This window comes from Ctenocephalides felis, unplaced genomic scaffold (genome assembly GCF_003426905.1).
Source record: "Ctenocephalides felis isolate EL2017-DRISC unplaced genomic scaffold, ASM342690v1 CF-g0.4_SCAFFOLD_03572, whole genome shotgun sequence".
NCBI lineage: Eukaryota > Metazoa > Arthropoda > Insecta > Siphonaptera > Pulicidae > Ctenocephalides > Ctenocephalides felis.
The window spans coordinates 43,211,575-43,227,844 of record NW_020539726.1 but is presented as its reverse complement, the minus strand read 5'-3'; the positions used below and the strand labels follow the sequence as shown (position 1 = coordinate 43,227,844).

Below are 16,270 nucleotides of genomic sequence, written 5' to 3'. Positions count from 1 at the left end.
ACTGAAAATGCGCACCTCGGCAAGGTGAGTCTCGATTGCTTTGACAATGGTTCCAGCGAATCTCTCGTTTTTCTTCCGCCAGCATCGTCAGCATATTGATCAGCGGCTTACTGTTGACCGTCAGATCGGCCAGGCTGGACGCGTACTCGGCGCCGATGGCGGCCGCACCGCCTGCACCACCGCCAACACCACCAGTGGCGGCGGCGGCGGCGACTGTACCACCCTCCTCCAAATTGGTCATTGGCACGTTAATCTGGTGGTCGATGGAATTGGTGGCAGTCGCTTGAGACTGCAGAGGCTGCTGTTGATGACCGGAGGAGGACGTCAGCATGGTAAAGAAGAGAGAGATTGAGGTCGAGTTGGCGGTTGTTGTGCTGATGGTTGTTGTCACCACAGTGGGGTGGATTTTTTTTGTGTTGAGTGTGTCCAAGAATTTATATTGTCCTGGAAAAGGAAGGAAATTTATGTAGTACTTTTGTAAATTAAAAAAATAAGATAATTTCTATGATCATGACCATGTAAAGTGTGTAGAAACCCAATTTTATTACTCATTAATTCCTCGTTGTTAACTCTTTCGCTACGAGAGTCGCCTATAGGTGACCCGTGTGTGCGAGTGTCGCCTCTAGACGACATCCAGTGTGTCGAGACACTTGCTTCAAAATTTATCCCTTGTTTAATTTTTTTTAATAAGTATTTTAATAATTGTTAATTTTAAAATATACTGGTACCTCGCCTTACGAGCGACTCATCATACGTGTTGTTCGAGATAAGAGCCTCCGAAGTCGGGCAATGTGGGACAAAGTTGAAAAGTTCATGGATAAAAATTACCGAAAATTACCGAAACAGAGATGTTTGACGAGACATGTCCAACTAATTTTCGCAATACTATAATGAGTAGAAAAAAAACAATGCTCATCGGATAGTTTTTTTAAACTCAGGAACTAGCATAATGATAATTTAGTATTTTTTTATTTAGAAATTTGCTATGGTTTTGCAGAATAAGTAATTGATCTTAGCAATAAATGTCTTTTAAACTTCCCGTAAGGCAAGTATGTATGTGTGTGTGTGTGTGTGTATGTGTGTGTGTGTATGTGTGTGTGTGTGCGTGTATGTATGTGTGTGCGGATACAAATTTTCGTCGACGATTTTGGGAACACGGATCAACCGATTTGTATAATTCAAAAAAACATTCGATTCGTATTGATAAGGAGACGTGCTGATTAGTTTTTCGCGAAGGCAGGTTTGCCGTTCCGAAGATACGGGGCAAAAAGTGCCGAAAACGGTAACTCAGTTTTTAAGAGAACAGAGCGTCCGATTTGAATAATTCAAAAAACATTTTATTTGTATTGACTAAATGAAGAACTGTCCAAATTTTCATGAAGTCAGGTCTTCAAAACAAATTAACTGACGGAACAAATTAACAGCATTTCAACGTATTTATATAAAAAAAATTGCTTCGAGGTACTAACAATTTGACATGCGAGCATGGTTACGGAATGAATTAACTCGTAAGGCGGGGTACCACTGTATATTATTAGGCGGGGTATTATAGATAATGATTGGAAAATCTTGAAATTTTTTGTATGACAAATATTTGAGCGGCTTGCTCCTGCAGGAAACACTCTCATAACAAAAATTATTAATTAAAATATATTAACATGTTTAAACAGGACCCTACTCAGTCAAATATTACTTATTTAATTAAGAGGGCGTCCATTAATCGAGTGAGTCTCAAAAGGGAAATGAGGGGTTTGACAAAAAAAATCGCAAAATATCAGGTGGAGGAGGCGAAAGGATATTTAAAAAAAAAATCAAATTACCTAACCAGAACCAAAAATCATTGAAATTTGAAACTTTCTAGGTACTAAAAACACACATGATGTTGGGTGCTGGAGACAGGGAAGGGTAATTTTACATCATTTATATTACATAATTTTTTTTACAAGTTAACCCTTTCTATAAGCTACTAGAGCTATCCGCTTGACTACCTTTGTGTACGAATACGTAATGAAAATTTTCGAGAGGTTTCTGAACATTTTGGCATACCTTAGAAAAAAATGTGTGTGTGTATGTGTGGATACAAATTTTCCTCGACGATTTCGTGAGCACGGATCAACCGATTTGAAATATTTAAAAAGCATTCGATTCCTATTGATAAGAAGATGGGCTGATTAGTTTTTTTGCGAAAGCAGGTCTAGCCGTTTCGAAGATACGAAGCATAGAATTAAGAAAATGGAAATCGAGTTTTGGAGAGAACGGAGCATCCGATTAGAATGATTTAAAAAAACATTCCTATATTGTAATGAAGATCAAGATTTTGGAAATGCAAGTCCAGCGGTTTCCGAGATCCAGCAAAACAAAAAGTTTGAAAAAAATGCCATTTGGCGGTCGAAAATAAGAAATTTTGAAATTTGAATCGACCAGATAGGTATGAAAAACTTTCAAGAAATTTCAAAAATTAGAAAAAAAGGTTCGTTTAGCTAAAAATTTAGTTTTCAGTTAATAAAAATAAAAATATCAGTATTTTTTAAAAAGGCTATTGTTTTCAATATGCAAATTTTTCTAATGTTTTTAAAATTTTCAAAAATGTTCCAAAAAATTCAAAAATCTCAGAAAAAAATTATTTTTTTCTGATCCTTTAAAAATCTGAAATAGTGGCACAAGTAAATATGTACCACTAGTAAATGTTTTGTGCACCACTAGTTCAAAAAAAATATTTTGATGAACCAATTAAATTGAACATGAGCATCTCAACAAATTTCTACGGGACTTTATATTAATTACAAAAATTTTGTATGTATAAACTGCAATTAAAATAATAAGATTCATTGAGTGAACAATTTAAATAAAAAAACAATATTTCCATAACAGATGTGCAAATAACTGAACAAACAAAAACCTGTTTACAGTCAGCAAATTTGCACACACAAACACATTGAACACTTGACACATTTAGTTCAATAAATAAAAATGAAAGTTGAAACAATGCTTACTTATCAAAACAGCATAATAATTGGAACAAAATAATTTATTTATACAAACTTCTATTACTCTTATTTCTGGTCTGTCCAGACAGAAGTGATTTCACACAGAAATATGTATTGATAATTATATACAATAGGCACTTAATAATTTACAATAATGCTATTCAAGATATCATGTCGAGGAATTAATAACAGGCAAACGTTTGTATTAAAATTGCAAAACAAAATCATAAAATAAAATACCGACTTTTATTTTATTACAACAAATAGTTTTATGGAAATGGAATTGTAATTATAATATATGAATAGATAGCGAGTAATAGTATGTTTTTCCATGAAGAAAAACCAATCTGAAGGCCAACAAACAATATATAAAAAACTAAAGGTTGATTTATAAAATAAACTAGTGGTGTATGGCATCGTGCCTTAAGGCAAATTGCTGGAACTTCCCGTACCGTAACGAAATATTCAAGAAATTTTAAACGTTTTCAAATATATTATTACAAATACTGCAACTTTCATTATTTTTGCTATCTTGTTATATCTGAGCAAATCAAATGTAAATTATAAATAAATCAATTTATCTCCAGAACATTAACAATCGTCATTTCATTTCGAATTCAATTTCTAAAAAAAATAGTTGCCTAATTTGCACAAAATTGAAAAAGTGCTCCCGCATAGTCATAGTCTAAACGCATTTGCAAATAATTCTGTGCGACATTTTCACTTATACTGTGCTTAGCTTGGCGGCATTTTCACATTTTTCAATAGTTTGTTGTTTTCACAAAATTGCAAAAGTGCTCCGTACATTAACAGTCTAAACGCGCTTGGGTAAACATTTGTACCAGAGTGGCGCTTGGACTGTGCTTAGCCTGGGTAATTTTTTGAATTTTTAATCCAAAATTACAAAAATATTTTATGGAAAATAAAAAAAGATGTAATATTTTTTTATCCTCAAAAGCATTTGTTTTGTCAATGCAAGCAGAAAGTTTTTTAGATCATTCAAATCGGACGCTTTGTTCACTCAAAAACTGCCATTTTTTGTACATTTAGCTCCAAATCTTCGAAATGGCTGGACCTGTCTTTGCCAAAAACTAAACACCAATTCTCCCCAACATTACGAATAGAATGTTTTTTAGATAATTTAAATCCGATACTCCGTTATCTCAAAAACTCGATTTCTATTTTCTACACTCTTTGCTCCGTATCTCCGAAACGGCTGAACCTGCCTTTGCCAAAAACTAATCAGCACGTCTCCCTATCAATAGGAATCGAATGATTTTGAATCATTCAAATCGGCTGATCCGTGCGCCCAGAAACGTCGACGAAAAATTGTATCCGTACATACATACTATGTATACAGATTCTTATTAGAATTGCTTAAATGCGCGGCAAAATTCTAAACTTTCATGAATTTTTATAAATTAATCGCTTATCGTAGGCCTATAATATTTTAGTATGTTATTTCATACTACAAAACCTAACATTTAACCTCAAAAAAAACTCAACATTTATATAGGAAGAAACGTCCCAGTCGATTTTTACCAAAAGCAAATCAAAGTGAATATGAATTCTGAAATTCTATTCAAGACCGTGGGCTAAAATGTGGACGAATTTTTTTTTACTTACAAAGAAACGGCTTGGCGGATCATCTCACAACATTAATTAACGCTAGTACTCATCGTGTTACATCAAATAGCTTTTAAATTTTTAAAATCGGTTCAGCAGTTTTTTTTTTGAGAAAATAAAGAAAATTGAAAATCGGCTTACATACATACACACACACACACACTATTTTTGCTTGGTCTTATTCGATTTAGAATAACTAGAAAATCTAAAATTAGCAAATCAAATTTTCTTCATCAAAGAAGCAAAAAACTTCATCTAATAGTTTTCACAAACAAAGTATCCTTCGAGTAGAATAACAAAATTTGATTGGCATTTCTCGTTATTAATTTTAACATAACAAAATTGCACATATGTTTCAAGTACTCGAATATATAATTATCAGTGAGACAGTGAAATCTATCACATTATTTACAACAAAATTAATAATAAAATAAAAGTAAAATTAAAAAAAAATAAAAGCTATCTATGAACTCTTAATATTCTAATTTTCTCACATATTATCTCTTTAGTTTATAATTTGTACACTTCAAATACAAATACAATATAACTATATTGTATTATAGCCTTGGGCATTGAATAAATAAATAAATAAATAAATAAAATTGATACAGGATTAGAAAAAGAAATTTTGTACAAATTGTTTCGATTGCCAAATAATTACTTTGAAGATTATGAAGACTTTCTATCATTATAACGATTTACTGTTTCCAATCAAAACTAAAACAGCCTTATACAAAATTGTGGAGATAATATGAAATAAATATAGAAAAAATTGAATATAAAACAAAACATATGTAAGACATATTCACAAAGAATTAATTTATCACACATGTAACAAAAAACTCAACTATATATGAAACTATATTTCTAATAATTGGTTTTAACTTAATTTAATGAATGAATAGACTTTCTCGAATGCATTTTGTAACTAAAAATCCTGTTTCATGTCATTTCATGTCTTTTCATTTCAAAACTGAGACAACCACCCACTTAAATTATTAATACGAAATGAGTTAATCAAATGGCATATACCAAAGAAAATAATTCAGCAAACTAAGGCTCTAAATCTGTAAAGATCTGTAACTGAAACTTTTTTTGTGACACAAAAGAACCAACCTACTGATCTAATTTATATATGACAAACCATCAATCAAATACTAAAATTATCGAAACAAAGTATTATGTACAAGCTTGCACATAAAGAAGCCTCTGCTGGACACGAAAGGCAATTATTAAATTATCTATAAACTTTATCCAAGACAAATTCTCCTTTAGAGGCAATTAATATACTCATAGGTAAAGACTCATCCCTTCTGAATAAAGAAACTACAATTATTTGATTATAAATGAACCATACAAGGCATCTAGTTCCATATGTGGAACACCGACTTCAATAGTCCCTATAGCCATAAAACTATAATTAGCGACATGTCTTAACACCTTTATGGATGCTACTGACATTTAGCATTGTAATAATACAAATATTTACCAAAGGGTTTATTTTCAATTTTATAAGTTTTCCTCATCCTCTGATAACCAGTTACAAACAATATATTTTTGTCACAAATTAAAGAAAAAATGAGCCTTGTGAGGTTAAGGTATATTATAAATGATTAACACAATAATTATAGAATTTTAGTATATATTCGAGAACTTGTGCATTTTGTAGTAAATTAGACAAAAAGTAAAATTATTGTAACAAACTATTATGTACTTTTGTAACGGCACATAAAGAACACCTTAAAAAGAGCAATACAAATTCATTCTAAATTGGTTCACAAACATCCGAGAAAAATTCTTCTCCAGTGCCAATTATTAACAGATGAAAACACATTCCGAAATCAAAGAATGTCACCATCAACTAAAAAGAAGCCTCTTCGAAACACGAAAGGCAATTATTATTTATTTTATCCGAGACAAACTCTCCTCTAGTCCCAATTAATATACTCGTAAGTAAAGAATGATCAGAATCAGAAAAAATCTGAATAAAGAAAGTTGAATTATTTGGTTGTACATTGAAGCATATTTCTAAAGTGAGAAACAATATAATTTGAAATGATAATATGAGAATTAGGGTTTTAGGATATGCTTGAGAACATGTGCATTTTGTAGTAAATTAGACACAAACTAAAATTATTATAACAAACTATTATGTACTTTAGTAACGACACATAAAAAATACCCTATTCTAAATAAAGAGAAGCTCCATAAATCATTCTAAATTGATCTGCGCACATCCGAGACAAGTTTTTCTTCAGTGCCAATAATTAAACAACTAGTAGGTAAAGACACATTCAGAATTTAAAGATACTTCAATTATTTGCTTGTGTGTAAAGAAATCCTTCTTCTGATGTAAGAATGTCATCATCAACCAGAAACTAAAGTATTATAACAAACTATTATTAAATGCAATTTTTTTGCTTGCATATCTAGAACCATCTCTTCTGGACACGAAAGGTGATTCCAGGTTGATTTGTATCAAATACTCTTATAAAAGATAAATTAGGTTTGCAAGAAGAAAAACCAAGCCATTTCCATCAGATTAAAAAATGTAATCATTAATTAATTTTCTGTAAAGAGAAAATTTTTGCACACTGAGTAACCGATTTGAATGATTCAAAATGCAATTGATTCCTATTAATAAGTATACATGCTTGTATGTAAAAAAAAAATCCCTTCTCTCATGTAAGAATGTCACCATCGACTAGAGATATTGTAACTGACATTTTTTTGCTTGCATATCGAGAGCCATCCCTTCTGGACACGAATAGTCATTACATGTCGATTAGTATCATAAATCACTTGGGAAATTCCTTAGGACCTCAATTACTTCTATATAAAGATAAAACACTCACAAATTTCAATCATTTGCTCAAAGTTAAGGAATTGTTCTAGATGAAATATGATATAATAGCATACGCTAAAAGCCATGTGTGCTGCTACACATCAGTGCATTACAAATTAATATTAAAAACTAAAAGTATCCTTAAAAACTATTCTACTAACCTTAAATAAATGTGTAAAGTCTAAATTTGCTTCTGGATTTCACCATCACTGACATTCTTTCACTACACTACCTGTAGAATCAGATTTATTAGAATTCTAAAGAAAACTTTAAGCTTCGTCCAATTTATAAATTTTATTTATAAAACAAAAGCTAAACACGCACATGACAACGTGATCAAATTAAAACAAAAAAAATATCGAAAGGAAAAGCGTCACATTGAATCGAGGACGATTACAAATGTCGCCATATTGTTTGAAAGCATTGCATGAAAAATTAATCATCGATAAAGGCATGTAAAAACGTTTTATTAAACAAGTCTTTATACAACATGTACAATACAACATACAAATATCAATACCTTAAACTTAAAACTATAATAAAATTCTTATATCTCATAATATCACCACATTGCTGATGACTAATTACACCAGACTAACAAACACACTCAATAAACTTTAATTACAACTTTGTAAAGTACACTTGGTTTTGTTTTAAATGGCGCAGGGTAAAAACTGAATCACTTGATAGTCCTTAAACTAGTAAATACGCACTTTTGTTACTTTAAAATGCATTTTTGTTACTACCTACGCCATTATCGTCACTTTCTAGATGTGTTACGTACTCAGTGTTGCCAGGTCGCCGAGCGTTTCGATTCAATGTCAACGGGGTTGCCCGATGAGGGAAAAGGACACGTGATTGCAAATGGCGGGGAATTTAAATTCCACATTTCAAATCATTTTGAATTGTTCAAAAAGATAGAAAGATTTAAATCTATATGACGTATATAAAGTTTTATATACATCTGTCACAAAAGAATTGAAATTATTCAATGGGCTTCCAAAAGAGGTAAAGATGACCAAAGAAGAGAATAAATTTAAAATTAAGTTAAAAGAATGTTATAAAGCGAATCTAGATAAATAAATTAGACCAAAGCATGAATGTAAAAATAAATAAACGTATAATTGAATTAGAATAAATGATATAAAATGTTGTAATGACCTTATTATATACATCAAATATATAATAACGACATGTAGAAAATAAATATATACTATTGCATAGATATTTTGTACAATCTCTCATTCATACCAGGCATTTCTGTCTGTCTGAGATGTATCAAATTTATAATAAAATTCAAATATAAAAAGCTTTCACATAAAGAATCCTCTTCTGTGCACAAAATATAAATATATTAATTTATCTGTATATTTTAACCGAAACAAATTCTTCTCTAGTGCAAATTTTTATACTTGAAGGTGAAGACTTTTTTTCTATTATCTAAACTTAAATTAAAATTTGATTACATCCTTTATTTCCTTTATCTTAAATGCATATTTACATATTTTATATTATTAAAAAATGACTATTAAAATTCCCCAGGAACAATTATATGTGGCATGCTTTGCAGTGGGTAAACCAGCCACATAATTTCTATTAGCAACCTTCATTTATATACCATACTTATATACATTCTAGAAATATTTTTTATGATTAATTCAATTTTTTAGAAATATTTTTCATGGCTAAACAAAATTTGCCGGGCCAGCTGGTATATATATATACATTAGGGTGGTCCTTAATATGGACTTTTTCGAAATTTTTTGCTTCCGGGTTTCAAATGTTTCCAGCAAAAAAGAGTGTTACAATAATTGCATCATTGAAGATTCTTTTATCAAAACACTCTCCCTTGCTTGTTTATATGTTGCTATGACAACGCTATGTTATAAGCTCTGTTATGGCAGAATTGGCCCATAAGTATTTACTTAGGAAGAAAAACCAAGACTTTGATTTAATTGTGGACTATCTTAATATTAAGACTTAAAACTTTCAGAGAATTTTTTTTCATCAATTTGGGAGCATTTGTGCCCCTGGGAGCAAGGAAATTCGAAAACATCCATCAAACAGAATGTAACATCTAATTATTAAGATGGAAAATAGCGCAAGTGTATCTTTCATGATTGATTATTTAGCTGTACTAGATGCATTATCGAGTGAAATATCCCATTCAGCATCCCAATATATCAGTATTTTTTACTTTCATTCATGGTAAAGTTCAGCCAGGCCGTTTTCTTGTAATAAAGTGTTAAAAAAACTAGTGGTGTATGGCATCGTGCCTTAAGGCAAATTGCTGGAACTTCCCGTACCGTAATGAAATATTCAAGAAATTTTGAACGTTTTCAAATATATTATTACAAATACTGAAACTTTCATTGTTTTTGCTATCATATCTAAGCAAATCAAATGTAAATCATAAATCAATTTATCTCCAGAACATTAACAATCGTCATTTCATTTCGAATTCAATTTCAAAAAAATAGTTGCCCAAATAGTTACACAAAATTGAAAAAGTGCTCCCGTATAATCACAGTCTAAAGGCATTTGCAAATAATTCTGTAATTTGCTAATAAAGATGTAATAATTTTTTATCCTCAAATGCAATTTTTTTGTCAATACAAGCAGAAAGTTTTTTGAATAATTGAAATCGGACGCTTAGTTCACTCAAAAACTGCCCTTTTTTGCACATTTAGCTCTGTATCTTCGAAATGGCGAGACCTACCTTTGCCAAAAACTAATCAGCTTATCTTCCTATCAATAGGAATCAAATGTTCTTTGAACCATTCAAATCGGTTGATCCGTGCGCCCGAAAACGTGGACGAAAAAATGCGGACATACAAAACACACACACACACGCACATCCATTTTTTCTGAGGTATGCCTTAAAAATGTTCAGAAACCTTCAAAACGTCGAGAAATGCAAAAAATTTTATTTTCGATTTTCGGCCCATTGCTATAAACTACCCTACGGGAAGTTAAAAAAAATTCGACGATTTTAATAAAAAAAAAATATGGTAGATACCATAGTCTTATAGATCATACTAAAATATTACGGCTCTCTTAGCTTACCCTTGTTCAATACCAAACAAAAACAAAATTCAAACCACTCATTAAATTTATTAAACCAATATTGGTTTCAACTAAAAAAAAACTCAAAGATTCTATATAAAATTATGCAGATTTGTGTTTTGCATTCTCCTCCTGCAGCATTCTCTGTTGATTTTTATTCCTGACATTAGCCAGATAGCTCCTGGTGCCTCCGCCGCCGTGCAAATCAGCCTCTTCTTCTATAACCGAACGAGCATCGAATAAATTATTATCATAATCATTATCAGTCACTTCTGGTTGGTTGTCGTTTTCACCATCAATGGACGACTGCTGAAAAAAATAAAAAGTTGAACCAAATGTTATCAAATCCAATTTGTGTGTGAAGTACAATTTTGTTACGTAACCAGTGGGTGCGTTAGTAAACGCTGTAATGGGTCTGTTACGTAAAAGTCGTTTACCAAAATGGGACTTCCTCCCTTCAGATAATTATTAACGTTTTCCTTAGTGAGAAAATATCTCGATTCGCCCACTACGTTTGCTGGTTCGAAAAGATCCGGATCGGCGAAGCGTTTTGGTAACAATTTAACAGGATTTTCGTGTATATCCTCATCGTCCATTGTCGGGTCCCTCTGGAGAAAAAATACATTGATATTGCTATTTATACATATGAAATTTTATAATCAGTTGTTTGAAATGTCGATAATTATTGTGTAATACTAGCTGTAACCGTGATTGAATGTTGAGTTTTAATAAATGCATCATCGAGTGAAACATCTCGTTCAGCATCACTTATAAGTTTTGACTTTCAGTAAATGTACTGTGAAAACCAAGCACATACGACATAACAAACAGCCAACTATTGAAATGTGTTCTGAAATATATTCAAACTAGTGGTGTATGACAACAAAATCTTGAGTTAATAGATTAATAACTATTTTCACCGACCAGAAATTTATTTTTAATTAAGTTAGCTCTTATTTCCGTACTTTGAACAAGTTTCAATAAACTTCAGGCAGTTTTAATATTCTTGTTTTGCCGGGTACACGAATTTTAGTATGTTATTTTTTCAAAGTTTGTAACGTCTTCGATGTCTTTTATAAAACTAGATGATTTTTTCTCGAGACCCACAACACCCTACAGTTCTGTGTTCTTATTCGTAATTCATGAATTTGAAACCCGAAATCCAACCCAACCAGAACATATATACACTACAGAATGGAGTTAATCAAAATGTCTTCTGAAATAAATGACTTATGGATTCAGTGGTCAAAAAAAAATTTCGTTTCACAGTGGCAATTTTTATTTTTTTGGAAAATTATTATAATCATAAAAAGTTATGATTATACCAAGTTCTTTCCCACTAATATCTCAGTTTTTTCAAAAAGTGGAGTTAGTCGATGTGTGCACTGAGCGGCTCATATCTGAGCAAATCAAATGTAAATCATAAATCAATTTATCTCCAGAACATTAACAATCGTCATTACATTTCCAATTCAATTTCAAAACAAATAGTTGCCTAATTTACACAAAATTGAATTGAAGTGCTCTCGCATAGTCACAGTCTAAACGCATTTGCAAATAATTCTGTGCGACATTTTCACTTATACTTTGCTTAGCTTGGCGGCATTTTCACATTTTTCAATACTTTTCACATAACAGTCTAAAGCGTCTAAACGCACTCGGGTAAACATTTGTACCGGAGTGGCGCTTAGACTGAGCTTAGCCTAGGTAATTTTTTGAATTTTTGAATTTTTATAATCCAAAATTACAAAAATATTTATTTATTTTTATATTTTCATTTAGATCATTCAAATCGGTCGCTTAGTTCTCTCAAAAACTGCCATTTTTTGCACTAGACCTGCCTTTGCCAAAAACTAATCACCTCTTCTCCCAATCATTACAAATTGAATGTTTTTTAGATCATTCAAATTCGATACTGTATATACAATTTTTTTTCTAAAATTCAGGTAAAAAATAAATATACGCGATACCCTACTATTTATCCCATCTCTCCACATGCAATATTTCGTGATTTTTTATCAAACTTTCCCACCCCCGTTTTTAAGCGTGATTAATAAATTTTTAGATTCTATGGATCAAAATAAGATACTTTGCTGAAGACACCATATCTCTAAATTGAATTATGATGTCCCGTGCATTGACCCAAGAATTGGGTGTAATTTTGAAAAATCCTGTTTTGGCTCATGTAGAGCGCCTCAATAATGTCCAAATGTATGACCGACCCCCAGTAACTTTGGAAGGCCGATCTAGCCATGCCCATGGTTAACCCTTGGGACCTCCCCTTAGAGGTCTTAGATACAAAAATTGCAAAAAATCATCGTTATTTTGATCCCTAGAATCCAAAAATTCTGATTAATTAAAGTGATTATTAGCAAAACAACGTTTGCCGGGTCAGCTAGTATATATATATATATAATATTTTATTACTGACTTACATTGTCATCGTTTTGAGGATATTCGACGCCGTCCCTCTTCAATACCATACGCCTCTCTCTGTCGGCCTTTGGTAAAGAATCACTTTCTATATCAAAATTTCCACTTTCGAAAGCTGCATCGATATCAAACTGCAATGATAGATCGATTTTAATTTTTGAAAATTTGTCAACTGTCTCCTTTTACCTCATAGGTGAAATGAAAAGGGACAGCCGGGGGGCAAAAAGGTCCACCAATTAACTTCCTTATCCTTACGTTCCAAAGGTTTCTGAACATTTTGGCATACCATAGAAAAAATGGATGCGGTGTGTGTATGTGTGTGTATGGATACAATTTTTCGTCCACGATTTTGGATTAACCGACTTAAAAAATTCAAAATATTTTCAATTCCTATTGCTCAGGAGAGGTGCTCATTAGTGCAGAAAATAAAATTGAAGTTTGTGAGAGAACGGAGCGTCCGATTTGTATATTTCAACTAGTGGTACATGGCATTGTGCCTTAACCCTCTAACCCGAGTTTTTGATAGAGCCAGTAAAAAAAGTCAGAACAATTTTTTCTAGACTAATTTGACCATAACAAACACTTCTGCATCATTAGATTTTCATTTTGACTTACCGTTTAGCTACCAGGTACAAAAAGGTGAAGATTACTTCAAAGTAATCTTGACGGGTTCAGTGAAAAATTTGATACAGGTAGATATTTTTATTCTGTATGGTATTTATTGAAAAAAGTGAATAAAAGAACAATGGAATGTAGTAGAAATTAATTATTTTTTGTTATGATATTTTACGCCGCCCATATGTTTGTTATATTCGCTAATGATTTCGGGGCAATCGATGTCAATGCGGCCTTGCTTGCGAACAAATCGGCTGGCTTTTCGTGGTTGTTTGATTGGATTTGTCAAACTGGTTTGAAATGGTTTCACACCAACATACGTCGATGCCAAACGAACGACTTTGTTGTCTTTTCACAATACAGTAGTTAGATCAACGCCATATGAGGATGCCACATATTCCTCAGAATATCCTCTTGGTTTATCTTTGATGGCTGTTTCCAAACTCAGCTTACAACCAGGCACTCTGTTCACTCGTATCGTACCAAGACTGAAAATTCCACGAGCGCGCAAATACACCAACAGAGGCAAACTTGTATAAAAGTTGTCGAAGTATACAATGTGATTTGCCATATCCGGGATGGTTTGAGACAATCGCATGACAACATTCGCCGAAGCACCAAGATTTGGATGGCCATCTACGAGTTTGTTGTCTCCAGCGCCATTGTAAACTTCGAACCGATAAGCAAATCCAGATGAGTCACATAGAACGAATAATTTCATGCCCCATTTGTGTGGCTTATTGGGCATATACTGCCGCAAATGGTGCACCATCTTATTGCATTAAAAAAAAAATCGACCCCAACACGTTTTTCATGTAACAAAAGAGATAAACAAGAAAATGTGCGATAAACGGTAAAAACGCGTTGGGAAAAAAAAAACACTGAATCCGGCAAGATTACTTTGAAGTAACCTCTGTTTTTCCCTTCAAAATACCGAAAAAAAATTTTTTTTCACAATAAAATATATAATAATTGAAAGGGGGATTACTTACCAACAAAATAAAAAAATTCCGATGTCGAAATAATGATTGGTTCAAAAAATATTTGGCACAAAAAACACAATTTTTTTTTTCACTAAATTTGATGCTTCCTTCTCGAAAGCTCGCACTATTATGACTATACTTCAAATGATGTTGGTGTCTGAAGAAGAAATGTCAAATAAAGTACGAGGGACAAGTTCATGCTTATTTGCATGTGATTATGTTGTCATACGGTTATAAATTAAAGCAAAACATGAAGATTACTTCAAAGTAATCTTCCGGGTTAGAGGGTTAAGGCAATTTGCTGGAACTTTCCGTACCAAAAATTAAAATCTTCATTTTTGAAAATTTTGAAAAAATACACAATGCCATGCAACACTAGTTGGGGGCCATCCATTAATCACATGATCAATTTTTAAGAATTTTTGTACTCCTTCCTTCCTTCCCGATGATATTTAAAATTACCCCTCCTCACTCACATTTAGTACTTATATTTTCAGTATCTAGAAATAACGTTAAATTAACACGGGTAAGTTATAGTAATGGTCCGAAAATCGAAAATGAAAATTTTTGCATTTCTCGACGTTTTCAAGGTTTCTGAACATTTACAGGCATACCTCAGAAACTAAATGGATGTGTGTGTGTTTAGTATTGACAAAACAATTGCTTTTGAGGACAAAAAATTATTACATCTTTTTTATTTTTCATAAAATATTTTTGTAATTTTGGATTAAAAATTCACAAAATTACCCAGGCTAAGCACAGTCTAAGCGCCACTCTGGTACAAATGTTTACCCAAGTGCGTTTAGACTGTTTATCTACTTAGAGCACTTTTCCAATTTTGTGAAAAATGTGAAAATGCCGCCAAGCTAAGCGCAGTATAAGCGAAAATGTCGCACAGAATTATTTGCAAATGCGTTTAGACTGTGACTATAGGGAGCACTTTTTCAATTTTGTGCAAATTAAGCAACTATTTTTTTAAATTGAATTCGAAATGAAATGACGATTGTTAATGTTCTGGAGATAAATTGATTCATGATTTACATTTGATTTGTTCAGATATAACAAGATAGCAAAAATAATAAAAGTTACAGTATTTGTAATAATATATTTGAAAACGTTTAAAATTTCTTGAATATTTCATTACAGTACGCGAAGTTCCAACAATTTGCCTTAAAGCACGATGCCATACACCACAAGTTTCGTTTAGCAATGTCACCAGATTTAAGGCGATAGTCGGTTACATTTTAAAATAGCATCGGTGGACCTTTAAGCCCCGCTCTACCCTAATAAATATTAAATATCATTACCTCACTAGCAGGATCATAGTTAGTCTTCCCATTTTCAAGCAAAGGCATCAGCCGCTGCACAAACCTAACGTCCTCCCGGTTCAAATCTCTGATGGCTCTCTCCATAGTCAGCAAATCGCCTCTCCTTAAAATTAAAATAAATAAATTAAAAATTCCAAAAGTAAAACCAATTTAGACATAATTAACAGGATTGACATTAATTAACAGGTGGATCAATTATCACCTGTATCCTGAGGACAGTATAGCATTCTGTATGGCATCCTGAGACTCGTCGTCATAAAAAGTGGCTCTCTTCACCATCGAAGGTTCATCATAAATATCACCTAAACCATATCTATAATCGATTGCCGATTCGTCATTGTTCGGCATGTAATCGCCGATTACCGGTTCTTCACTACCATAATTCAT

General features: G+C 32.2%; 2 protein-coding genes across 2 annotated transcripts in view; both read right to left on the bottom strand.

The window, feature by feature from the left end:
• LOC113388554 overlaps nt 1-8,205 on the bottom strand; it is a 9,294-nt gene extending 1,089 nt beyond the window's left edge. The window contains exons 1-3 of the mRNA XM_026625924.1: nt 7,979-8,205; nt 7,620-7,690; nt 3-444 (exon numbers count right to left, since the gene is read on the bottom strand). Of these exons, the coding sequence (XP_026481709.1) occupies nt 3-331 (329 nt within the window). The 5' untranslated portion in view covers nt 332-444; nt 7,620-7,690; nt 7,979-8,205. The remainder of the gene's footprint in view (nt 1-2; nt 445-7,619; nt 7,691-7,978) is intronic.
• Nucleotides 8,206-10,626: 2,421 nt separating this feature from the next.
• Nucleotides 10,627-16,270, bottom strand: LOC113388553. The gene is made up of 4 exons (XM_026625923.1): nt 16,086-16,270; nt 15,863-15,986; nt 10,908-11,132; nt 10,627-10,830 (listed from the first exon to the last, which is right to left on the bottom strand). Exons 1-4 carry the CDS (start codon nt 16,268-16,270, stop codon nt 10,627-10,629), a joined length of 738 nt encoding a protein of 245 aa, XP_026481708.1.

What these genes read in the sequence shown, in the direction of transcription:
- LOC113388553 (XM_026625923.1), bottom strand. Translation starts at nt 16,270, where the DNA reads ATGAATTATGGTAGTGAAGAACCGGTAATCGGCGATTACATGCCGAAC. An exon ending in ATACTGTCCTCAGGATACAG is followed by an intron (nt 15,987 to 16,085) that starts GTGATAATTGAT and finishes TTTAATTTTAAG; the next exon opens with GAGAGGCGATTTGCTGACTA. An exon ending in ACTATGATCCTGCTAGTGAG is followed by an intron (nt 11,133 to 15,862) that starts GTAATGATATTT and finishes TTTTTTCTCCAG; the next exon opens with AGGGACCCGACAATGGACGA.